The 25,298-nt window shown below is 51.4% G+C and overlaps 1 protein-coding gene across 1 annotated transcript; it reads left to right on the top strand.

Annotated features, from left to right (window-relative positions):
• Window positions 1-1,390: 1,390 nt before the first annotated feature.
• On the top strand, window positions 1,391-24,921 carry LOC127396314 (IgGFc-binding protein-like). The gene is made up of 20 exons (XM_051643940.1): window positions 1,391-1,439; window positions 3,057-4,268; window positions 4,363-4,697; window positions 5,580-6,150; window positions 6,776-7,377; window positions 7,793-8,360; window positions 8,784-9,370; window positions 10,252-10,819; window positions 11,426-11,625; window positions 13,574-13,718; window positions 14,092-14,423; window positions 15,091-15,676; window positions 16,017-16,618; window positions 17,096-17,663; window positions 18,390-18,838; window positions 19,637-20,174; window positions 20,504-20,703; window positions 21,055-21,441; window positions 22,103-22,404; window positions 24,763-24,921. Exons 1-20 carry the CDS (start codon window positions 1,391-1,393, stop codon window positions 24,770-24,772), a joined length of 8,811 nt encoding a protein of 2,936 aa, XP_051499900.1. The 3' UTR covers window positions 24,773-24,921.
• Window positions 24,922-25,298: the final 377 nt, after the last annotated feature.

Raw genomic sequence — 25,298 nt, 5'->3', positions numbered from 1 at the left:
TTTTCTCACCTTTTGGGGATTTTCTCTCAGGTTTTGGGATTTTTTTCTCACTTTTTGGGGATTTTCAGTTTTGGGGTTTTTTCCCTCATTTTGGGGTTTTCTCTCATTTCGGGGGGGGGGGAGTTTCTCTCAAGTTTTGGAGCTTTTCTCACCTATTGCTGTTTTTCTCTCACTTTTTGTGAGTTTTTTTCTCATTTTGGGGGCTGTTTTTTTTCTCTCTTTTTGGGTTTCTATTCTCACTTTTAGGCTGTTTTTTTTTTTTCTCACCTCTTGGGGTTTTCTCTCAATTTGGGTTTTTTTTTCCTCATTTTGGGGGTTTTTCTCTCACCTTTTGGGGTTTTCTCTCATTTTGGGGGGGTTTTCTCTCAGTTTTTGGGGATTTTTTCTCACCTTTTGGGGTTTTACTCTCACTTTTTGGGTTTTTTCCCATTTTGGGTTTTTTTCTCTCACTTTTTGGTTTTTTTTTCCTCAGGTTTTGAGGTTTGTTTCCTCTCATTTCCCTTTTCCTTCTTGCATTTTGTCCTGTTTTTCCTTCCATTTTACTTTTTCTCTTCCTTTTTTCTTGCCTTTTGTCTTTTTTTTCTTCTATTTTTCCTTTGCTTTTTTCTTGCATTTCCTTTTTTACTCCTTCATTTTACCCTTTTTTTTCCTTACATTTTGCATTTTTTCCTCACATTTTATTTTGATTACTTTGCTTTTTTCCCCTCCATTTTGCTTTTTTCTGACACTTCGTGGTTCAATTTGCATATTTTGGGGCTTTCTCCCCCAGAAAAGTGCATTTTCATCTTTTAGGGCTCCCTCTCCCCTGCCAAAAAAGGTGTGTTTTCTTATTTTTAGGCCTTTTTTCCCCCCAAATAAAGGGTGCATTTTCCAATGTAAAGGTTTATTTCCCTTCCCCTGAAAAAAAAGTGTGTATTTTGGAGCTTCCCCCATAAAAAAAAGCACTATATTTTCCTATATTTGGTCTTTTTTGCACCTCCAAAAGTTGCATTTTCATATTACTGGCTTTTCCCCCTCATGAAAAAAACCCTGCATGTTCATATTCTTAGGCTTTTTCTACCCTGAACCAACCCTGTAATTTCATATTTTGGGGCTGTTTTCCCTGAAAAAAAGGTGCAATTTTATATTTTCAGGCTTTTTTTTTTCCAAAAAAAAAGGAGTATTTTCATATTTTTAGGCTTCCCCCCACCCAAAAAAAAAAAAAAAGGTGCAATTTTATATTTTCAGGCTTTTCCCCCTTCCAAAAAAAGAGCATTTTTCTCCCCAAAAGAAGCATATTTTCCTACATTTTTGGGCTCCCCACCCCTTAAAAAATATAATTTTCATCCATTTTGGTGCTTTTTCCCCAAAAATAATCTGCTTTGTCCTGGTTTGGGCCCTTTTCCCAGCAATGGCAGCGGGCGGGACGTGGCGCTTCCTCCTCTGGCTCCTCCTCCCTGGTGAGTAACCACCCGACCCGAATTTTCTCCAAAAACCCCCAAATTTCCCCAATTTCGGGTTTTTTCAGAATTTTTTCCCTTCCCCCCCTTTTTTTGCCAGTGAAAATATTTGATCCTCCCTTTGGCTTTCACCAAAAGTTGCTTTTTTCACAAAAAAAATCTATATATTTCATATAAATGTTATAAGTATTTATTAGTATATATCATACTTATTATTAATCTATTCTTAATTTACTATTTACTGTAAATTCATTATTAAACATCATATTATAAATTATATATATTATATATTTTTATTTGTAATGTAATTATATATTAATGGGCTACATATTATACTATGTGTTATGTATTATATATACTTATATTTATTAAATATACATTATATATTAAATATACATAAAATATATAAACACATATTAAATGCAAATATTAATAAATTAAATACATTGATATCGTATGTTAATATATTAATATCATATATAATATGTTATTGTTATTAATTGCATTACAAATAATAGAAATAAATGCTATAAAGCATAAATAAAAATATATATTATATAAATACAAAAAATATTTATTTTCTTTGAAATTAGTATTTATTATTTATAATATTTATTTATAACAGTATGTTTTTATTACTTGTAACATCATTTATATAATTCATAATATCATGTATAATCTCTATCACTTATAATGATATAAATATAATTAATATGAATGTTATTTATTTAGAATACTTGTAATAATATAAATTTTCACTTATATAACTAAACATTAATTTATAGTGCTTATATTAATAGAAAACTTTTTATAGATAAAGATTTATTTAGAATGCTTATAATAGTACAAATATTTGTGTATACTATTTATATTATTCATATTATTTAATTTATATTATCTATATATGTTTATTATTTATACTATTAAATTGTTATATTATTTATATTATGTTTTATATTATTATATTATATTTATATTGTTTATTTATAGTACTTATAATAATATGCTTATATAAACAAATATTTGTAATGCTTATAATATAAACTTTTATTAATATAAAAATATTTGTTTATAGTACTTATAATATAAATTGCTGTTAATATGAACACATTTATTTATAATACTTATAATAATCTAAATGTTTTATATACATTTATAATACAGTAATATAAATATTTATATTAAATGTTCCTTTATAGTGCTTATAATATAAATAACAATTATATAAATTTATAATAATATAATATTAATTGATTTATAAATATTTATATACATATTTATAATACTTATAGTAATATATTTATATTAAAATATTTCCTATAGTGCTTATAATAATACAAATAATACAACAATAAAATTCATAATAATATAATACGAATTGATTTTTAAATGTTTATTTCTCTAAATACATATTTATTTATAATACAACAATATATTTACATAAAACGTTTCTTTACAGTACTTATAAATAATACAATAATATAAATTCATAATAATGACATGAATTGATTTAAAAGCATTTCTTTCTATAAATACACATTTCTTTATAATACTTCTAATAATAGAACCCCCCCCAAACCCCCTCGGATCCTGGTTTTTCCTCCTCCTTTTCTGCAGGTTTTTCCGGCTCCACCTTCCGGGGGCGGGAATTTTTCACCGTTTTCCTCCAAAATGACGCCAAAGGCTCCACCCCCCAGATCCAGCTCCTCCTCACCTCCTACCTCGACTCCACCCGGGTGACCATCACTCTGCCTGGTGGCACCTTAAATGACACCGTCACCCTTGGCCAGGAGAAGACCTTCTCCTTCCCCGTCCCCAGCAGCCTGGAGCTGGCCGGCAGCCATCTTACCCACAAAGTCGTCTTGATCCAGGCCACCCAGGAGATCTCGGTGGCTTGGGTCAACTACAAGGGATACACCGTGGGGGCCACCACCATCTTGCCCGTTGGGAAGTTGGGCACCAAGTACTATGTGGTGACGCCAGAGGACAACAGGAAGGATGGGTTGAAGGAGTTTGTGGTGGCTGCTGGGAAGACCCCAGCCACCGTTTCCATCCTACCCAAGGGCAAGCTCAACTATGAAGGGAGGACCCATCCACCTGGCTCCACCTTCCATGTCTCCTTAGATGCCTACCAGAGCCTCCAGCTCCAGAGCAGTGACGACCTCACAGGCACCGAGGTCACCTCGGACAACGCGGTGGCCGTTCTCAGTGGCCACACCTGTGTGAAGATCAACTCGGGCTGTGACTTCGTGGTGGAGCAGCTTCTGCCCGTGGTCAGCTGGGGGACGACCTACGTGGTCCCCCCCAACCCCCTGCAGACCAACGTGGACTTTATTTATGTGGTGGCAGCCAACAAAGGCTCCATCACCTACATCCAGGGGAAGGTGTCTGACACCAAGAGCATGGAGGCCGGGGGGTTCCTCAAGCTTGAGATGGGCCACAAGGATCCTCTTTACCTCAGCGCTTCATTTGGGCTCCAGGTGGTTTATTTCTTCACGGGTTCCTCAGACAAGGACCCTTTTCTCCTCAACATCCCACCCATCTCCAGCCACTGCACCTCCTACCACGTCACCAGCCTGGATGGCTACCAGAACTACGCAACCCTCATCGCCCCGAGCGCCGACGCTGGCGCCATCACCCTCAACAGGAAGATGAAGAGAACCATCTCCTGGCAAGAGATCCCTGGCACCAGCTTCTCCTGGGCCGTGGTCACCATGAGAAGGAGCGGAGAGATCAAGAGTGCCGAGCACCCAGAGACACCCTTTGGGCTCCTGGTCTTTGGCTACAAGAGCTACCTGGGATTTGGCTTAGCTGGTCTTTGTGCCAACAGTAAGTTGGGTCAACTCATGGCCAGGTCTTCTCCACGCTGACCATCCACGGGGTGGGTTTTTTTTTTAACTTTCCTCTGTTGGTTGCTTTGCAGTTTCTCCTTCGCTTTCCTGCGAAGACCTGGGCTGCAAGGAGAAGTGTGAGGTGGTGGATGACCAAGCCACGTGCATCCATAAGACCACCAGGACCTGCTGGGCTTCTGGTGGCCCCCACTACCACACCTTTGATGGGAAAAGCTTTGATTTCATGGGCACCTGCACCTACGTCTTGACCAAGAGCTGTGACCCTGACCCCAACCTGCCCATCTTCAGCATTGAAGTAAAAAAAGAGGACAGGGACAACCCACAACTGTCCCCTTTTGGCTCCGTGACTGTCCATGTCTACGACCTGACTGTGGTGGTGGTCAGGTTGGAAAAGGGGTTTGTGAGGGTAGGTGAGGACAAGAGGTACCAGATCCAAAGGGATGCTGCAGGGTTGCACTGGGATAATGGAGATAACAATGGTCTTGAGGGTCTTCTCCAACTACAGACTCTACAATTTGTCACCCATGAGTTGATGACCTAGTTAAAAATGATCTTAAGGGTCTTCTCCAACCTCAATGACTCCATGACTTACTGAGTGTGAGTTGATGACATAGTTATGAAGGGGTCTTCTCCAAACTAAAAACTCAAAAATTTGTCTTATATGAGTCTGATGAAGTTACCAATGACCTTAAAGGTCTTCTCCAGCCTAAAGACTAAAATTTGTCATCCATGAGTCGATGATGTAGTTAATGATGATCTTAAGGGTCTTCCCCAACCTCAGTGGCTCCACAATTTCCCAGCCCTGAGTTGATGATGTAGTTAGGAAGATCTCAAGGGTCTTCTCCAACCTCAACAACTAGCATTTGTCATTCTTGAGTCGATGATGTAGTTAATGAAGATCTTACAGGTCTTCTCCAACCTAAAGACTCTACAATTTGTCATCCATGAGTCAATGTTGTAATTAATTATGACCTTAAGGGTCTTCCCTAACATCAATGACTCTACAATTTGCCATCCATGAGTCAATGATGTAGTTACAAAGATCTTACGGGTCTTCTCCAACCTCTACAACTCTACCACTTGTCATTCATGAGTCAATGATGTAGTTAATGATTATTTCAAAAGTCTTCTCCAACCTCAATGACCCTACAATTTGACCTCCATGAGTGGCTGATGCTCCTGCAGCACCATCTCTTGCAAGCAGACACCTCGAAACTCCAAACCCTCAATTCTTTGCCCCATTCCTGAGGTGATTTGCTTGGTTCTCATGTTTTTTTTCCTCCTGCAGGTGAACAACCTCCGCTCCCGCCTCCCCATCTCCCTTGCTCACGGGAAGCTCCACCTCCAGCAGAAGGGCAGGTTCCTGCAGCTTCAGACCAGTTTCCAGCTGGAGGTACTCTATGACTGGGCTGACCACGTGGTGGTGAAGCTCCCCTGGACCTTCTCAGGCAAAGTGTGCGGGTTGTGTGGCAACAGCAATGGGGACCCCCGGGATGATGCCCTCAAGCCTGATGGTCAGTTGGAGCAGGACCTGGTGAAGCTTGGCCAGAGCTGGAAGGTGGCCAGTGAGAGCAGGTGCTGCCAAGACAACTGCAGTGGGGCCTGTGGGCGGTGCCAACCAGCCGAGGAGGCCACCTACAAGGGGGACACATGGTGTGGGTTGCTCACCCAACAGCCAGGACCCTTTGAGAGCTGCCATGGCCTCATCAACCCTGAGGTCTACCTGAAGAACTGTGTCCATGACCTCTGCGCCAGCCAGGGCCTCCAGGCTAAGCTGTGTCAAGCCCTGGAGACCTACGCCCACCACTGCCAGGAGGAGGGAATTGCCATTTCTGATTGGAGGACACTGGCACGTTGTGGTGAGTAGCTGCTGGTTGATGGACAAATCCTCCTCTTTGGGTGGGTGGGGCACCTGGACCTTAATTAAGGAGTCATTTGGGATGGGGTGAGGATGAGCAGCAACTGGGCCTAAAAGGGGCACCAATGGGGTGGCTTGTCTCTCCTGGGAGCTCCTGAGGTCTCACACGAGGTGGATCTGAGTGGGTTTGAAGGTGTCCAAGGGTGGACCTGGATGGTCTGTAGGTTCCAAGTGTGCAGAGTCATTGGATGGAGAGAGTCATGGCAGCAAGTCCAAGGAGAAAGCCCAAAACCACTATGTAGACTTCAGGAAGTCCATGGAAACTCCAGAAAGTCCAAGTACCAAAATTCTGTTCAGAAGGTCCAGAAAGTCCTTTGAGACTTCCAAAAAGTCTCTGCTGGAAGTCTAGAAAGTCTGTGTGGGCTCCAGATGCATGTCCATGCAGAAGGTCCAAGAAGTCCTTGGACCATGGTGTTCCAGTCCCACTATGGCCACAGTGTCTCATCCCACCATGACCATGGTGTCCCCACTCCACCATGACCACAGTGTCTTATATCACCAAGACCACCATGTCACCATGACCATGGTGCCTCCATCCCACCATGACCACGTTCCCCCCTCCCCAGCTCTCTCCTGCCCACAGAACAGCACCTACACCTCCTGCGGCTCCCCCTGCCCCTCTACCTGCAATGTGGCCACCACCCCACCCACCTGTCCCACCACCCCTTGCCTGGAGACCTGCCAGTGCCAGGAGGGCCTCGTCCTGGATGCCCACCAGTGCATCCCCCAGGACCAGTGCGGATGCATCTTTGAAGGCCTCCTGTACGGCCCCGGCGAGGAGTTTTGGGGTGACACCACCTGCACCAAACGCTGCGTCTGCCACGCGATGTCCAGGAGGTCCATGTGTCGCCAGGGGAGGTGCCAGACTGGCCATGAGTGCCGGGTGGAGAGGGGCATCCAAGGGTGCTACCCCAGGAGCTACGGGACCTGCACGGCCACTGGCGCCACCCACTACGAGACCTTCGATGGTGGGAGGTTCATCTTCCAGGGCACCTGTGTCTACCAGCTGGTGGGGTTGTGCAGGAAGAGCCGAGGCCTGGTGGACTTCCAGGTGTTGGTGCAGAATGGGCACCAGGACCAGCATCTTCTGGCCTCCATCGCTGTTGTGATGGTCAAAGTCTATGGTCAAACTATTGTGATTAGACAGGAGAACCCTGGCAAGGTCCTGGTGAGTTCAGTTCTCCATCCAACCTCTATGTTCTCCATGTTTTCCTCCTCATCCCAACCTCTTTGTCCCATTTCTCCATCCAACCTCCATGGTCTCCTGTTCTCCTCCTCACCCCACCCTCCATGCCCCACTTCGCCATCCAACTTCCATATTCTCCACATCCTCCTCCTTGCCCCAACCTCTTTGTCCTACTTATCCATCCAACCTTCATGTTCTCCACGTTCTCCTCTTCACCCCAACCTCCACATCCTACTTCTCCCTCCGACCTCTATGCTCTCCACATTCTCCTCATTGCCCCACCTTCCATATCCCACTTCTCCATCCAACCTCCACGCTCTTCATGTCCTCCACGTTCCAAAATGTCCAAGAAATGGAGATTTTATTCTTTTTTATAAATCTATTTTTGTGTCCCCAGGTCAACGACCAGTTGGCCAACCTACCATACCAGGCCAAGGACAGGAGGATCTCCATCTCCAGAGGTGGGCTGGAAGCTGTGGTGGAGACTGACTTTGGCCTCACCCTCACCTACGATTGGAGGAGCCAAGTGACCGTGAGGGTGCCCAGCACCTACACCAGCACCTTGTGTGGCCTCTGTGGCAACTTCAACGGCAACATGGGCGATGAGATGAAGATGAGGAACGGGCGGGTGACGTCACATCCGGACACCTTGGGGCGCAGCTGGAGGGTGACCACCCCCCCGGGCTGCCTGGAGCTGTCCAAGGTGGAATGTCCCACCACGGTGGCCGCTCAGCACCAGCAGGAGGTCTCCGAGATGGGTTGTGGGATCATCCTGGAAGAGGATGGACCTTTTGGAGCTTGTCACACCCACGTGGACCCCAAGAGCTACTTCCAAAGCTGCCTCCATGATCTTTGCCTCTTCCCAGAGCAGGAGGACATAATCTGCCCCATCATCGCCCTCTACGTCGCTGCCTGCCAGGCCGAGGGTGTGGCTGTGGGGACATGGAGGACGAGGAAGTTCTGCAGTGAGTTGGGCTCATTTCTTCAGGTTTTGGGGCTTTGGGGGGTTTTGCCTTCAAAAATCACTACTAGAAGATCCAAAAAAAACCCCAAAACCAACCCAAAAAATCACTGGAAACCCCCAACCCTCCCACTTCCTGTTGCTATTCCTGCAGCAAAACCCTTTTATTCCCCATTTTTGTTCCTCAGAGGTTGGTAGAGTTGGGTTAAGGGTTGGTGGAGTTGGGGTTATGGTTTGTAGAGTTGGGTTAACAGTTGGTAGAGTTTATGGTTGGTAGAGTTGGGTTAGGGTTGGTAGAGTTGGGTTAGTGGTTGGACTGAATGACCTTGAAGGTCTTTTCCAACCAGAACCATTCTGGGCCCCGAGTCCCTCATTTCCCACCAATCACCACCTCCAACTCCTGACTCTTCTCCTTGTCCCCTGCCAGGTGTTTTGTGTCCCACCAACAGCCACTACGAGCTCTGCCACCAGGACTGTGACGAGACCTGCCCTGGTATCCCCGTCCCAGCGCGGCGCTGGAGCCGGTGCCGCGAGGGCTGCGCCTGCGACCACGGCTTCGTGCTCAGTGGTGACCGGTGTGTCCCCAGGTCCCTCTGTGGGTGCCACCACCAGGGCTTCTACTACCAGCTGGAGGAGACCTTCTCCCCCAGCAAGCAGGAGCAGTGTCGGTGCCGGGCTGGCGGCGTGGTGGACTGCCAGAAAACCCCATGTCCCAGAGGTGGTGAAGGAGAAGTCATCGATGGGGTCTTCCAGTGCCCATCTGCCACCCTTGGGACCTGTGTGGTCACCGGTGACCGCAGCTACGTGTCCTTCGATGGGGTGGCCTTCAATATCTCGGGCACCTGCTCCTACATCCTCACAGAGACCTGTGCTGGTGAGGATGTCAACTCCTTTGTGGTGACCATCGAGAAGAACCCGCGGCAGAAGAGGAAGGTCTCTGGGATACAAGCCTTGTCCATTGAGGTCTACGGGCTCCGGCTGACCTTCACACAAAGCAGGAGAGGAGTGGTCATGGTGAGGTGGCACTTCATGGTCAACCTCTCTCTGGGTCCAGACATGCTGGTGGCAAGGTCTCATGTTGATTCTGCCATGAGGCAAAAGAGACAGTTGTGGTAGCTCCACATGTGGTGGTCCACCATCATAGAATGGTTTGGGTTGGAAGGGACCTTAAAGATCTAGATCATCCTTGTAGGATGTCCAGGCCCACGAGATCATGTTGACCTTCACACAAGGTGGGAGGGGAGCCACCATGGTGGGTCTGGGCTTGGTGGTCCAGCTCTTTGAGTGCAAACATCTACAGGCTCACATTGACCTTGACACGAGGCAAGAGTGGAGCTCTCATGGTAAGGTGGCACTTTGTGGTCCACCTCTCTCTGGGTCCAGACATGCTGGTGGCAAAGTCTACAGGCTAATGAGGCAACAGGAACATGATTGTGGTAGGTCCACACATGGTGATCCATCATCACGGAATGGTTTGGGTTGGAAGGGATGATCTAGATCCCTTAAAGATGATCTAGATCATCCTTACAGGTTGTCCAAGCCCATGAGCTCATGTTGGCCTTGACACAAGGTGGGAGGGGAACCACCACAGCAGGTCTGGGCTTGGTGGTCCAGAGACCTCTCCCCCATCTCCAAGACAAAGCCATGCCCATCCCCACTTAGCCTTCCAGCTCCAAACTGGGACTATCAATTAGTCAACAAGTTGACCAAGTTGAAGGTACTTCAGGTGTTGGAGGTACCTCCTGGAGGTATCTGAAGGTACTTGAGGTGCTGGAAATATTTCCTGGAGGTATCTGAAGGTAAGACCTTCCTACCTCCATGGTTGGAACCTCCAAGGCCTCCATGGTCTTCTCCTCATAGTATCCTTGAAGCTCATTGAAGGGTTTCTCCCGCAGGTGGATTCAATCTCCCACAACCTCCCAGCCATCCTGAGTGAGGGGCGTGTCCAGGTGCACCACCACGGGATGGGTGTCCTCCTCCAGACCGACTTTGGCCTGGTCATTCTCTACGACCTTCTCCAGCACGTGATGGTCACCATCCCCCAGACCTTCCAGGGCCACCTCTGTGGCCTCTGCGGCAACTACAACGGGCAACGTGATGATGATCAACTCCTCCCTGGTGGCCAAGAGGCTCCCAACATGGTGGCCTTCAGCTCTGCCTGGAGAACAACTGATGTCCCATGCAGTGAAGACTGTCCCAAGGCCACCTGTCCCACCTGCACAGAGGAGAAGGTGGTGGTCCTCCAGACACCCAACTACTGTGGCCTTCTCAAGGTCCCTGACGGTCCCTTTAGCTCCTGCCACCACCTCATTGACCCCAACTTCTACTTCCACTCCTGTGTCCATGACCTCTGTCTGGCCGAAGGGGACACCCAGGTCCTCTGCAGGAGCATCCAGAGCTACGCCACCGCCTGCCAGCACGCTGGGGTGGTCATCAAGGCTTGGAGAAGACCATCCTTCTGCCGTGAGTGGAGATCATAGAATCATGGGATCATGGAATGGTTTGGGTTGGAGGGGCCTTCAAGGCCATCTAGTCTCACCACCTGGATGGGAAGATACACCTCCCACTAGACCAGGTTGCTCCTACAGGAGGTATCTGAAGGTACTTCAGGTGCTGGAGGTACCTCCTGGAGGTATCTGAAGGTACTTGGGGTGCTGGAAGGTTCTCCAAGGTCTCCCTGAGCCTTGTCTTCTCCAAACACCCCAACTCTCCCAGCCTGTCTCCAGATCAGGGCTGCTCCAGCCCTTGGGTCACCACTATGGCCTCCTCTTGACCTGCTCCATCACCTCCATCTTCTTGTGCTGGGGCCCCCAGAACTGGTCCCAGTTCTCCAGGGGAGGGTCTCACCAGAGCAGAAAGGGACAATCACCTCCTCTGACCTTCTGGTCATGCTGCTGGTGACACACCCAAGACACCATTGGCCTTCTGGTCCCCAACACCCATCTGGTTGGATCTTCACCCACCTGGAGGTCCAACCTTGGTCCCACCCAACACCTTCTCTTCTTCCCCCACCTCCTGGAGGTCCCACCCTGGTCCCACCCAACTCTTCCTCCTCCCGTCTCCTCTCAGCCCTGCCCTGCCCACCCAACAGCACCTACACCCTCTGCACCAACCACTGCTCCAGGACCTGCCCAGGCCTGGCAGATGCCACCACGTGTCCCCAGACCTGCCTGGAGGGCTGCCAGTGCCACCCGGGGACCTTCTCCACCAACCACGGCTGCGTCCCGCGGGACCAGTGCGGCTGCTTCCAGAACGGGATCTACTACCAGGTACCTACCTCTGACATTTTGGGCCCATTTTGGGGCAATTTGGGATCCTAAGGTCATGTGACCTCCACCTGAAAAAAAACAACCAACCTCAAAATCCTCAAATTTGTTTTTTTTTGGGGGGAAAACCTGGGGGCATTTCTGTTGGTTTTAATTATTAATTTTATTAATATTAAAATTATTATTAACAATAAGATTATTATTACTAAGCACTTATTCTCCAGTACTATTATTATTTATTAATTATTAGTACTATTAACTATTAATACTATTTATCATCAATACTATAGTTATTACTAATAATGTTATTAATTGAAATATTAACAATGTCTACAAGTAAATTATTCATAAAATAATGAAAATTATTTTAATTAAGAATTTTTGTCCATGATGAATATGACATTACTAATTATTATAAATTATTTGTAAGACTCTCATGAAATTATAACTCTTACATTGTAAGATCCTTATTCAATTATTAATACTAATAATTAATACCATAAATCATTATTACTCAAGCAACCGTTAATTATATTACTATTAGTTTAATGAACATAACAATTTTGTTATCCATAATTAATATTAATGACTGATTATTTATATTAATATAAATGTTTTAATATTATTATTAGAATTATTAGAATAATTTAAAATAATTATGTTTTGCTTACAGTTTTAATATAGAAAATTATATTTAATATATCACATGTGTTATATACATAATGATGTACATAATTCATAATATATATTATGAATGATAAGTATTTTATAGATTTATTTATAGATATATATGCGTTAATAGCTTAATATTTGCATATTAAGCCATTAGGTTCATTTATGCAAGAGTTATTAATTAATAGATTGTTATTTAGAATAATTATTAATTATTTTCAACCACTTATTATTTTCTTTATTTATTATTCATTTATCTATTATTTATTTATCTCTTATTATTCATTTATATATTATTATAGTTTATTACTTATTCTTGATCATTATTTATTGTTGATTACTTATTTATTCTTGTTCATAATTTATTATTACCTATTTATTCTTGATCATTATTTATTATAATCAATGCCTTATCATCATTTATTTTAATTATATATATAACAACATATAATTACAAATGATCATTCACATCATTATGTTCAGCTAATTACTACCATTAATTACTCGTTATTATAATTATTTCCTTTTGTTATTCATTATAACTATTTGCAATTATTCTTCATTTTATTACTACGCACTCTTTATTATTAGTTCTCATTATTATTATTTATTATTAATTTTCTATAATAATACCTATTTTTATGTATTATATATAATAGTTCTTCTTATATATTACACTATATAATATATATTATGTATTTATATTTTACATTTAATATACTAAATATTATGATATTATAATGATATTATTTTATACATTATATGTTTGATGCATTATATATAATTATGAAATTATAAGTAATTTTAATTATTATACTATACAATATATAAATATATTAAATATATTGTATATAATTTAAAGTAGTGTATAATAGATTATAATATATATCAACACTATATGCAATATTACAATATAATATAACACTGCTATATTACATTTTATATTAATTTATATAAGTTGTTAATTTACATTAATATATCAATATATAATGTATAGATAATATTAATATTAATGTACAATTAATGTTAATATAGTTGATTAATTGGATTGATTATTGATATAATTATATGACTTAATTATATAGTTATGCATTTATTATATTAATAATTAATGTAATTAATATATAGTTGCAATATTTTATATATTAGTGTATCTATAGTGATATATGATATTTAATGATATAATATTTATATTACATAATTGTTGTTGTTACTATTGCTGTTGTTATTACTGTTGTCACTGTGATTCCTACTCATTGCTGCTCGCGGCCCCGCCCAGCCCCACCAGCGGGTTGTCCCCCCCGGCTGCCACCAGCGCTGTCTCTGTGTCCCCGGGGGGGGCTTCTCCTGCCGCCCCCACCCGGGCTGCACCGCCGACGAGACCTGTGACGTCATCAACGGCGTCCGGAGCTGCGTCAACAACGGTGAGACCACCCGGGGGCGCCCCAGGACAAGGGACCCCCAGAAACACCTCCCGCCGGGGTGGGAGCGGAGCCTGATGCTCCTCACCAGGGCACCTCCCGTGGGTCCTCCCGTGGGTCCTCCAGTGGCTTCTCCCATGTTTCCTCCCTTGAGTTCTCCCATGGATTCCTCCTGTGGTTTCTTCCACGGTTTCTCCAATGGGTTTCTCCCATGGATTCGCCAGTGGGTTCTCCCATGGTTCCTCCCATGGTTCCTCCCTTGGGTTCTCCCAGTGGTTCCTCCCATGGGTTTTCCCACAATTTCTCCCTTGGGTTCTCCCGTGGTTCCTCCCGTGGTTCCTCCGGTGGTTCCTCCCATGGCTTCTCCTCCTTCCAGACCCCTGCAAAGCCCTTGGCTGCCGCTCCAAGGAGAGGTGCCACCTGAAGGATGGCCAAGCCAAGTGTGTCCCATCCCTGGTTGCCACCTGCTGGGCGTGGGGGGACCCTCACTACCACACCTTCGATGGGTTGGACTTTGACTTTGAAGGCACCTGCACCTACACCATGGCTGAGTCCTATGGGAACGACACCACCTTGGAGCCCTTCAAGGTGGAGGCCAAGAACTCCATCCATGGTGGGGTGAAGTCCATCTCCTACATCAGCTTGGTCAAGGTCAAGGTCTATGGCCACCAGGTCTCCATCCACCAGGGGGAAGTGGGAAAAATCCGGGTGAGTTGGTGGGAAAATCAGGCCTTCCCCATCATGTTTTCTACCAACCTCCTCATTCCTCCATCCCCTCCCAAACCTTTTGGAAGCCCAAACCCCCCAAGGTGCCTTCAGGTGGTCTCCAAAGAGCCTCAGAGCAAGGGGGACAACCCCCTGGTGGGTTGTAGGGGACATCTGGGGGGGTTTGCATCCTGCAGGGGTGGTTCCTGCCCCTTAGAGAAGCCCAAAGGTGCCTTCAGGTGGTCTCCAGGTGATCTCAGAGCTGAGGGGACAAACCCATGGGGGTTGGTCAGTGGCCACCTGGGAGGGTTTGCACCCTGCAGGATGTGGTTCCTGCCACTTGGAGACGCCCAGACTCTCCCAAGATGCCTTCAGGTTGTCTCCAAAGGACCTCAAAGCAAGGGGGACAACCCCATAACCCCATGGGGGGTGGTGGGTGGCCAGCCCCTGCAGAGGGTGGTGCCTGCCCCTTGGGAAGCCCAAAGATGCGTTCAGGTGGTCTCCAAGGGGCCTCAAAGCAAGGTGGACAACCCCCAGGGTGGGTTGGGTGGCCACCTGGGTAGGTTTGCACCCTCTGGTAGCCCCCCCAACACCCATCACATCTGGGGCGGGTCCCCCCCTCTTCTTCCTCCACTGACCCCTGGTGTGTGTCCCCCTCCATGTCCTGCAGGTGGACGGGGAGGTGGCCCTGCTGCCCGTGACCTTGGCCGGGGGGCGGCTGCGGGGGCTGCAGCGCGGGGGCCGCGCGGTGCTGGAGGTGACCTTCGGGCTCCGCGTCACCTACGACTGGCGCTGGCACCTCCTGCTGGACCTGCCCAGCTCCTACCACCGCCACGTCCGCGGCCTCTGCGGCGACTTCAACCTCCGTCCTCACGATGACATCCCCAGCCAGGATGTCCCCACTTTGGTGGCCTGGGCCAGCACCTGGAGAACCTCAAATGATGAAGGAGAAGACGATGATGACGACCCTTTTTGTTGGGATCACTGCGAAGGTTCTTGCCCCGTTTGCCCTGAGGAGAAGAAGGAGCTTTATGGTGGCAACCAGTACTGTGGCCTCCTGAAGAAAAGGTTCCAAGGACCCTTCCGGGCTTGTCATGACGTCATCAACCCAAGGGACTTCTACCGGAACTGTCTCTATGACGTCTGCATGAGTGGTGGGGCACAGCAGGTCCTGTGCCAGGTGCTGGACTCCTACGCTGTCACCTGCAGGAGGAAGGGAGCTGCCGTGGAGGACTGGAGGACCCCGGCCAGATGTCGTAAGCTGGGGGGGGAGGGGAAGGGGTTTGGGGCTGAAAAAAGGGGGTTTTGGGGAAGGGGGAGGGAAGGGCTGGAGGGATGGGGGGGATGTGGGGTGAGATCCATCTTGGGGATGATCCAGGAGGAAGGATTCCAAGGTCATGGGGGAGGTGATGGGGTGAAGTCATTGCAAAAGGTCATAGAGTGAGGTCATGGGGGAAGGTCACGGGGGGAGGTCATAGGTGAAGTTATGGGGTGAAGTCATGGGACAATGTCACAGTGGGAGGTCATGGGGTGAGGTCATAGGTGAAGGTCATGGGACAAGGTCATGTGGTGTCTAACCTCCCCTCCCCCCCCCAGCCCTGCCCTGCCCCCCCAACAGTCACTATGAACCTTGTGGCTCCGCTTGTCCCGCCACCTGCTCCGACCCTGAAGCTCCGGCCACTTGTCCCCACCCCTGCCTGGAGACCTGTGCCTGCGACCCCGGCCACGTCCTCAGCGGTGGCCTCTGCGTGGCCCTGGCCCAATGTGGCTGCACCCACGATGGTCGTTACCACCCCCCAGGCCAGGAGTTCTGGGGGGACGCGACGTGTCAGCGCCGCTGCCACTGTGACCCCACGTTGGGCATCGTCCTTTGCCAACCTGGGAAGTGTCGGGATGGGGAGAAGTGTCTCCTGGTGGAAGGGACCAGGAGATGTGTGGCCACCAACCGCTCAGTCTGCGTGGCCTCTGGGGACCCCCACTACACCACCTTCGATGGTCGCCGCTTCGACTTCATGGGGAGCTGTGTCTACCAGTTGGCTGCCCTCTGCTCCCCCCACCCCCCCGGGCTTGTCCCCTTCAACGTCACCGTGGAGAACGACCACCGGGGCAGCCGGGTGGTGTCCTTCACCAAGGAGGTCACCTTGAATGTCTACAACATCAGCCTCAGCCTCAGCAGGGAGCACCCCCAGAAGCTCAAGGTATATGGGGGGGTTGGGGAAGGAGGGGATGGGTGAGGTGGGAGGTCATCAGGTGGGATGGGAGGTCCTGGTGTGGTGTCCTGAGGGGTTCTGAGGTCGTGGTGGGACACGGGGTTGGGTTTCAAAGTCATGCTGGGACATTGGGTTGGGTTTCAGGGTCATGGTGGGACATTGCGTTGGGTTTCAAGGTCACCACATGGCATCTGGGTGGGCTTCAAGATAGCTGTGGAACAACTTGGTGGGCTTCAAAGTTGTTGTGGAACATCTTGTTGGGCTTCAAAGTTGTTGTGGGACATCTTGGTGGGCTTCAAAGTTGTTGTAGGACATCTTGGTGGGCTTCAAAGCCATTCTGTTGAATCTCGGTAGCCTTCAAGATAGTTGTGGAACATCTTGGAACATCTCCAAAGCCACTGGGGGGCACCTTGGTGGGCTTCAAAGCTCTCTTCTGGCATCACCCGCCCCGTGTTTCCCCTGCAGGTCGACGGCCTCCTGGTGGACCTCCCTTTCGAGCACCAGTCCAAGCTCCACGTTTTCCTCCGGGGCGTCCACGGCTTCATCCAGACCGACTTCGGCCTCCTGGTCACCTTCGACTGGCGCAGCTACGCCCGCGTCGCCGTCCCCGCCGCCTACAGGGGCTCCCTCTGCGGCCTCTGCGGCGACGCCGACGGGGACCCCGGCAACGACCTGGCCCTGCCCGGCGGGGCGGCGGCCGCGGACGCCGACGCCCTGGGCCGCGCGTGGCTCGTGTCCCGCGCCCCCGGCTGCTCCCCCGGGGGCTGCTCCGGGCGCTGCCCCGGCTGCTCCGCGGCCCAGCGCGCGGCCTACGCGGGCGACAAGCACTGCGGGGTCCTGCGCAGGAGGGCGGGGCCTCTGGCGCCCTGCCATGACGTCATCGACCCCGCCCCTTTCTTCCAGGACTGCCTCCTCGACGCCTGCGTCTACGAGGGGAACCAGGAAGTGGTTTGCGCCGCTGTGGCCGCTTACGTCACTTCCTGCCAGAGCCGCGGGGTGGCGCTCCGGCCCTGGAGGACCGCGGCGTTTTGTGGTGAGGGGCGGGGCCGGGGGCGGGGCCTGTGGTGAGGGGCGGGGCCTGTGGTGGGGGGGGCTGTGGTGAGGGGCGGGGCCCGGGGCGGGGCTTGTGGGGAGGGGGCGGGGTTTGAGCGGTGAGTGGTGGGGGAGGGGCTTGCTCGAAAGGGGGCAGAGCTTGTGCCGAGGGGCGTGGCTTGCAAGAGGAGGGGCGGGGTTTGGATGGTGAATGGGTGGGGGCGGGGTTTGAAACAGAGGGGCGGGGTTTGCAAGAGGGGGCGGGATTTGCACAAAGGAGGCGGGGTTTGCAAGGGGGCGGGGCTTGTGGCGAGGGGCGGGGTTTCAGATGTCTGGGGGTTGCGGGGGGGGGGGGGCATGGGGGGGGCCCACGAACGGTCATTTTCGGGGGGGTGAGGGGTGTGTCTCGGGGTCTCTCCCCACAAACCGCCCCCCCCTTTTTCTTGTGTCTGTCCCCCCTTCTCCCCCTTCCTGACCCGCCCTTCCCCCCCCTTCCCCCTCCCCCTTTCCCCTCTCCCGCTCCCTCCACTCTCCTTCCCCCCCTCTTTCCCCCCGTTTCCCTCTTCCTTTTACCCCCTTCCCCCCCCTTCCTTTCCCCCTTCTTCCCCCCCTCTTTTCCCCTCCCTTTCTCCCCCATTTTCCCCTCCCCCCACTTTTCCCCTCCCTTTCCTCCTCCCCCTTTTCTCCCCACTCTCTTGTCCCCCCCTGCCCCCATTTCCCTCCCCAGCCCCCACCTGCCCCCCCAACGAACACTACGAGCTCTGCGGGCCCCTCTGCCCCCCCAGCTGCTCCCAGGAGCCCGGGGCGGGGGGCTCCCCGGCCCCCCCCTGCCCGGCGCCGCCGCCCCCCGCCCCGCGCTGCGCCGAGGGCTGTTTCTGCGACGCGGGGCTGCTCCGCAGCGGCTCCGCCTGCGTCCCGCGCGCGCGCTGCGGCTGCTGGCACCGCGGCCGCTACTACCGGGCGGGGGGCGAGTTCGTCCCGTGCCCCTCGTGCACCCAGAAATGCGTCTGTCGCGCGGGGGGGGTGGTGGAATGCGTGGGGGGGGGAGCGGGGTGCGGGGAGGGGGAGGCGTGCGGGGTGCGGGACGGGGTGCGGGGCTGTCACCCCGAGGGGTGCGGGGTCTGCAGGGTCCTGGGGGGGGGGCGGCTACAGCAGCTTCGACCGGCGGAGCGGGAGGTTTGGGGTGGGGGGGTGGAGGTACCTTTTGGTGGGCGGTGACGTCACGGGGGGTGACGTCACAGAAGGGGAGGCAGGGGTGGGGGGGGAGTTCGAGGTGGAGGTGGAGGTGGGGGGGGGAGGGGGCGGGGTCCGCAGGTTGGTGGTCACGGTGCGAGGGGTGACGGTGACGTTGGAGAGAGGGGGACACGGGGAGGTGGAGGTGAGGGGGGGGGTGGGAGGTGGGGGGAGATGGGGAGGAGGGGGTGGGATTTGGGGGGGCAGGAGGTGGGGGAAGATGTGGGGGGGATGTGGGGGAGATATGGGATTTGGGGGGGGTGGGGTATGGGGGGAGATGGGGTGGGGTGGATGTGGGATTGGGGGGGTGGGATTTGGGGGGCTGGGGTATGGGAGGGCGGGGGGTGTGGGGGGATGTGGGGTTTTGGGGGGAGATGGGGAGGGGGAGTGTGTGTGGGGATCTGGGGGGGATGTGGGGGTGTTGGGGGAGATGGAGTGGGATGCGGGGAGTGGGTGTGTGAGGGGGTGGGGCTCCCACTTTTGTGACCCACCCCCATATTTAGCTGCCCCACCCTCCCCCACCCAATTCTGGGACAACACCCCCCCCCTTTGTCCCACCCCCCGCTCCCATTTTGGGGGTCACCCTCCCCACAGTGGGGCATCACACGAGGGGTTTGGGGGTCACCCCATTTTAGGTCCCACCCCCATTTTTTGTTCCCACCCCCTTTTTAGGGTTCAACCCCATTTTGTGTCCCACCCTCTTTTTTGGGTGGTCCCTCACCCCCTTCCCCCCCCCCCCAGGTGGACGGGGAGCGTCACCTCCTGCCTCTGTCCCTCTGGGGGGGCCTCCTGACCCTGACCCAGGAGGGGACCCACCGGGTGCTGCAGCTGAGGGGGGGTCTCAAGCTCCTCTACGACGGCGACGCCTTCGTGGCTGTTGTCACCTTCCCCACCCCCTCCCGGCGCCTCCGCGGCCTCTGCGGGGACTTCGACGGGGACCCCAACAACGACCCCACCCCCCCGGACCCCCAGGACCCCCCCGCCCCCCATTGCCCCCCAGGGCCCCAGAAAGCTGCCCCGATAGGGGGGGATCCCTGTGAGCTGATGGCCCAAGAGGCGGGTCCCTTCGCAGGTTGTCACCGGGTGGTGGCCCCGCAGGAGCACGTGGCCTCCTGCCGGCTGGAGCTCTGCGGCGGGGGCGGGGACATCGGCGGTGACGTCAGCAGTGACGTCAGCAGTGACGTCAGAGCCGCCCTGTGCCGCAGCCTGCAGGGTTACGCTGCTGCCTGCCAAGCGGCCGGGGGGACCCTGCAGGAGTGGAGGGAGACAGCGGGGTGTCGTGAGTCCTGTGGGCACATCCCGGGGACGTGGGGGGGGCTGCGGTGCAGGACCAAGTGGCTGGAGAAAGAGGTTCCATGGATCCATCAAGCTTGGGGTTGGTGGAGGAGAAAGAGGTTCCATGGATCCAGGTTGGGTTGGTAGAGAAAGAGGTTTCATGGATCCAGGTTGGGTTGGTAAAGAGGTTTCATGGATCCAGGTTGGGTTGGTGGAGGAGAAAGAGGTTCCATGGGTCCAAGCTGGCTTTGCTGGAGGAAAAAGCTGTTTCTTAGGGGACATTTTGGGGTGGAGAAGTGTTCTAAGATGTTCTCGTGTCTCCTCTTCCCACAGCCATGACCTGTCCCCCCAACAGCCACTACGAGCTCTGTGGCCACTCTTGCTCCCACAGCTGTGCTGGGCTCAGCTCCGTCCCCCCCTGCACCCCCCGTTGCTTCGAGGGGTGTCAGTGTGACCCGGGTCACCTCTGGGATGGTCACCAGTGTGTCCCCCCCTCCCAGTGCGGCTGTTTCCAAGAAGGGAGGTACATCCAGGTGAGCTTTGGGCAGCCGGCAGCGCCCAACGTGGGGCAGCGCCTCCGCAAAGGGCACCAAGGAGCATTTCCGAGGCGGGGGGGGGGGCTTGCACCAGTTTGAGGAGGGTTTGAACCAGTTTGAGAGGGGTTTGAACCAGTTTGAGGGGGGTTTTGCACAATTTCTGGGGGTTTTGCACTCTGATGTCTCTGTCTCCCCCTCTGATGTCACAGCCCCCCCCCTTTCCCCACCCTCCCCATCTCTGACGTCACCCTCCAACGTCATCCTCCCCCCTTCTGATGTCATCCCCCCCACCCTTCCCTTCTGATGTCACTTCCTGCCCCCTCTGACGTCACGTCCTGCCCCGCCCAGCTGGCCCAGCCCCTCCTGTCCCGGAGCTGCCGCCTGCGCTGCCTCTGCCAGGCCCCCGGCGCCCTCGGCTGCCGCGCGGCCGCGTGTCCCCCCGGCCAGTCCTGCGGCCTGGTGGGCGGGGCCTGGAGCTGCCTCCACCAATCAGGACGCTGCACCTTGGCCCCCGCCACCCACCTCGTCACCTTCGACGGGGCCACCGGCACCAGCGGGGTCCCCGCCGCCCGCGGGGTCCACGTCTTGGCCGCCCCGTGTCCCCACCCGGGTCCCAGCGCCTGGTTCCGCCTCTTGGTTGACGTCGGGGACAAGCGGGACCAGCCGGCGGTGGAAGCTCTTCACCTCTTCAGCTCCACGGCCTTTGTCACCCTCAAGAGGGAGAAGAAGGTCTGGGTAGGTTGTGTCCTCCCCCTCAGCCCGGCACCAGAAGGTCCTTCCTGCCCAATTCCTGCGCGCTGGGAACCACCCAGACCTTGCAAGGGGACCAGGGTGGCCTCCACGGGGAGAGCCTGGCTTGGTTGGTGGCCTCCATCCCACCAGCACCATGAGATGTCCAACCTTTGACCTACCCCTTCATGTTGACCAAAACCTCTCTTTTTCCACCCATTTCCTTCCAAGGAAACCCCCACACGGGTTGTCCCTTGTCCCACCATCACTATGAGATGTCCACCTCTTGACCTACCCCTTCACGTTGACCAAAACTCCCCTGTTTCCACCCATTTCCTTCCAAGGAAGCCCCCACATGGTTTGTCTCCCCTCCCACCATCATTCCAAGATGTCCGCCCCTTCACATTGACCAAACCCCCTCTTTTTCCACCCGTTTCCTTCCAAGGAAGCCCCCCCATGGGTTGTCCCCCTGGGAACCATCCCCACCAGAGCCACCCTCGCTTCCCATCTCCATCCCACGTACCCACCAGGATCCTTCCCACCACCTCCCCAGAAGACCCCAAAGTGAAGGGATTTCACCTCATTTTGGCCCCAACCACCACGGAGGTCAATGGTGCAGAAACAACCACCTCATCTTGATGTCTCTCCCTCTTGGTGTCTTCTCCAGGTCAACGGGGTCCCAGCCACCCTCCCCGTGGAGATCTCCAGCAGCTTGTCCATCAATGAGACCCGAGGAACCATCTGGGTCACCCAAGACCCCGAATTTGTCATCGGCCTCAGCCCCACGGGGGAGGTGACAATGACGGTGGCCCAGGACCTGAGCAGGAAGCTCTGTGGGATGTGTGGGAACTACGACGGGGACGTGGACAACGACCTCCAAGGGCCCGACGGGAAGCTGCTGAGGGACATGGCGGCCATGGCCGAGGCCTGGAGAGCACCTGACTTCACCCACATCAATGTCCCCAGCAGGTGACCACCCTCACCCCCCCATCACCCCCAGACCTTCATCCCCCCCATCACCCCCAGACCTTCATCCCCCCCATCACCCCCAGACCTTCATCCCCCTCCCCCCATCATCCCCAGACCTTCATCCCTCTCCCACCATCACCATGATTCCTTCATCCCAAAAATATGGGGGAAAAGGTCCCAAAAAAGAGGGAAAAAGGCCCAAAAAAGGTGGGGGAAAGGTAAGAAAAAAAGGTGGGAAAGGCCTAAAAAGGGGGGAAATCTGAAAAAAGGGGGAGAAGGTGCAAAAATATGAATGAAAAGGGCCAAAAAAGGAGGGAAAAGGCCTAAAAAAGTGGGGAAAGACCAAAAAAAAGGGGGGGAAGGGCCCAAAAAAGAGGGAAAAAGCCCCCCCAAAAAAAGGAGAAAAGGCCCGAAAAAGGGCTGGAAAGGACCCAAAGAAGGGGGAAGTATTCAAGAAAAGGGTGGGAAAGGCCCAAAAAAGGAAGGAAAAGGTCTAAAAAAGGGGGAAAAGTCTTAAAAAAAGAGAAAAGAGGTCAAAAAATGCGGGGGTAGAGGCTGAAAAAGGGTGGGAAGGGCCCAAAATGATGAGGGAAAAGGTGCCAAAAAAAGGAACAGGAAATCTCAAAAAAGGGGAGGACCAACATTTGAGGAAAAAGCCCCACAAAAGGGAGGAAGAATCCAAAACTATAAGGGAAAAAGCCCTTAAAAATGGGAAAAAAGCCTACAAAAAGGGAGAAAAGGCCCCAAAAAGTGGGAAAAGGCTCCAAAAGGAGAAGAAGGCCCAAAAAAAGGTGAGGGGAAAGGTAAAAAAATGTGGTGGAAAAGGCCTAAAAAGGTGGAGAAATCTCAAAAAAGGGGGAAAAGGTGCAAAAATATGAAGTAAAAGGTCTAAAAAAGGAGGGAAAAGGTCGATAAAAAGGGGGGAAATCTCAGAAAAGAGAAAAAAGGCCAAAAAATGTGGGGGTAGAGGCTGAAAAAGGGTTGGAAGGCCCAAAATGATGAGGGAAAAGGCCCCAAAATATGGGAAAAGGTCCCAAAAAAGAGGGAAAGGGCCCAAAAGATGTGGAAAAATCTCAAAAAAGGGGAGGCAGGACCAAAAATATGAGAAAAAAGCCCCCTAGAACGGAGGAAGAACCCAAAACTATAAGGGAAAAAGCCCTCAAAAATGGGAAAAAGCCTAAAAAAAAAGGCCCCCAAAAGTGGGTAAAGGCTCCAAAAGGTGAAAAAGGCCCCAAGAAGGTGGGGGAAGGTTAAAATAAAATAGTAGGAAAGGCCTAAAACAGGGGGGAAATCTCAAAAAAGGGGGGAAAGTTGCAAAAGTATGAAGGAAAAGGGCCAAAAAAGGTGGGAGAAGGCCTAAAAAAATGGGAAAAGTCCAAAAAAAAAGGGGGGGAAGGGCCCAAAAAAGAGGGAAATGCCCCCCAAAAAGAGGGAAAAAGCCCCAAAAAAGAGGGAGAAAGCTAAAAAAGGGTGAAAAGGCCCGAAGGTGGCAGGTAATGTCCCAAAAAAGAGGGGGAAAGGCCCCCCAAAAGGGGAAAGTATTCAAAAAAAAGGGGGGAAAGGCCCAAAACTATGAGGAAAAAGGGCCCCGAAAAGGGGAAAAAGTGTCAAAAAAGCAGGGGAAAGGTCAAAAGAAAGAGTGGGAAAGGCCTAAAAAAGGGGGAAAGTCTCAAAAAAGGGGTAAAAGCCCCTAAAATATTGGGGGGAAAAGCAGAAGAAGGGCAGGAAGACCCAAAACTATGAGGAAAAAGGGCTAAAAAAGAAAAGGCCTGAGAAAGGGGGTGAAAGGTCAAATAAGGGGGGGGAGAGAAGAGAGAAAAATTGGCTTAAAAATTGGGCAAAACATCCCAGAAAAGGGGGAATGGCCCAAAAAAGGGGGGAAAGGCCCCAAACTCTAAGGGAAAAGGCCCCAAAAAGTGGGAAGAGGTCCCAAAAAAGAGGAAAAGGGCCCCAAAATGGGGAAAAATCTCAAAAAAAGGGGGGGAGGACAAAAAATATGAGGGAAAAGGCCCAAAAAAGGGAGGAAGAACCCAAAACTATGAGGGATAAAGCCCCCCAAAATGGAAAAACAGCCTAAAAAAAGGGAGAAAAGGCCCCAAAAAGTGGGAAAAGGCTCCAAAAGGAGAAAAAGGCCCAAAGAAGGAGAGGAAGGGGTATAAAGCCCCCCAAAAGGGGAAAAAGCCTAAAAAAAGGGGGAATGGCCCAAAAAAAGACGGGGAAATGCCTAAAAAATGATGGAAAATACCAAAAAAAGGGGAGGGGAAGGGCCCAAAAAGGAGGGAAAAAGCCCCCAAAAGTGGGAAAAAAGCCTAAAAAGGGGGGGGAAAGGCCCAAAAATCTGTCATTTTTTTTGCCCAGTGATGCCTAAAATCGCCATTTCTGAGGCCCTGTCGGTGACGTCATCGAGGCGGAAACTCCGGGGAAAAAAGGGGGTTTTATCCCCCCCAAAATTTGAGTGTTTAACCAAAAAAACAAAAACAACCCCAAACCCTCAAAAATTTGGTTTGATGTGTAATAAAATCCCCCAAAATTTTTTTTGGAAAAAAGAGGTTCTTGGAGGTTTGAGGCAGGGATTGGGGGGGGGAAGGGGAGCAGTCCTGGATGCCTGGGTCCCCCCCTGAACTCCTGGGTCCCCCCCGAACTCCTGGGTCCCCTCCCGAACTCCTGGGTCCCCCCTGAACTCCTGGGTTCCCCCTGAACGCCTGGGTCCCCCCTGAACGCCTGGGTCCCCCCCTGAACTCCTGGGTCCCCCCTGAACTCCTGGGTTCCCCCCTGAACGCCTGGGTCCCCCCTGAACGCCTGGGTCCCCCCCTGAACTCCTGGGTCCCCCCCGAACGCCTGGGTCCCCCCCTGAACTCCTAGGTCCCCCCGAACGCCAGGATCTCCCCCGAATG

Source organism: Apus apus, unplaced genomic scaffold, assembly GCF_020740795.1.
Source record: "Apus apus isolate bApuApu2 unplaced genomic scaffold, bApuApu2.pri.cur manual_scaffold_71_ctg1, whole genome shotgun sequence".
In the NCBI taxonomy this organism is placed as follows: domain Eukaryota; kingdom Metazoa; phylum Chordata; class Aves; order Apodiformes; family Apodidae; genus Apus; species Apus apus.
This window is presented reverse-complemented; position numbering and strand designations above follow the sequence as displayed.

What these genes read in the sequence shown, in the direction of transcription:
- LOC127396314 (XM_051643940.1), top strand. Translation starts at nt 1,391, where the DNA reads ATGGCAGCGGGCGGGACGTGGCGCTTCCTCCTCTGGCTCCTCCTCCCT. An exon ending in GGGAAGTGGGAAAAATCCGG is followed by an intron (nt 14,424 to 15,090) that starts GTGAGTTGGTGG and finishes CATGTCCTGCAG; the next exon opens with GTGGACGGGGAGGTGGCCCT. An exon ending in GAGGGAGACAGCGGGGTGTC is followed by an intron (nt 20,175 to 20,503) that starts GTGAGTCCTGTG and finishes CTCTTCCCACAG; the next exon opens with CCATGACCTGTCCCCCCAAC.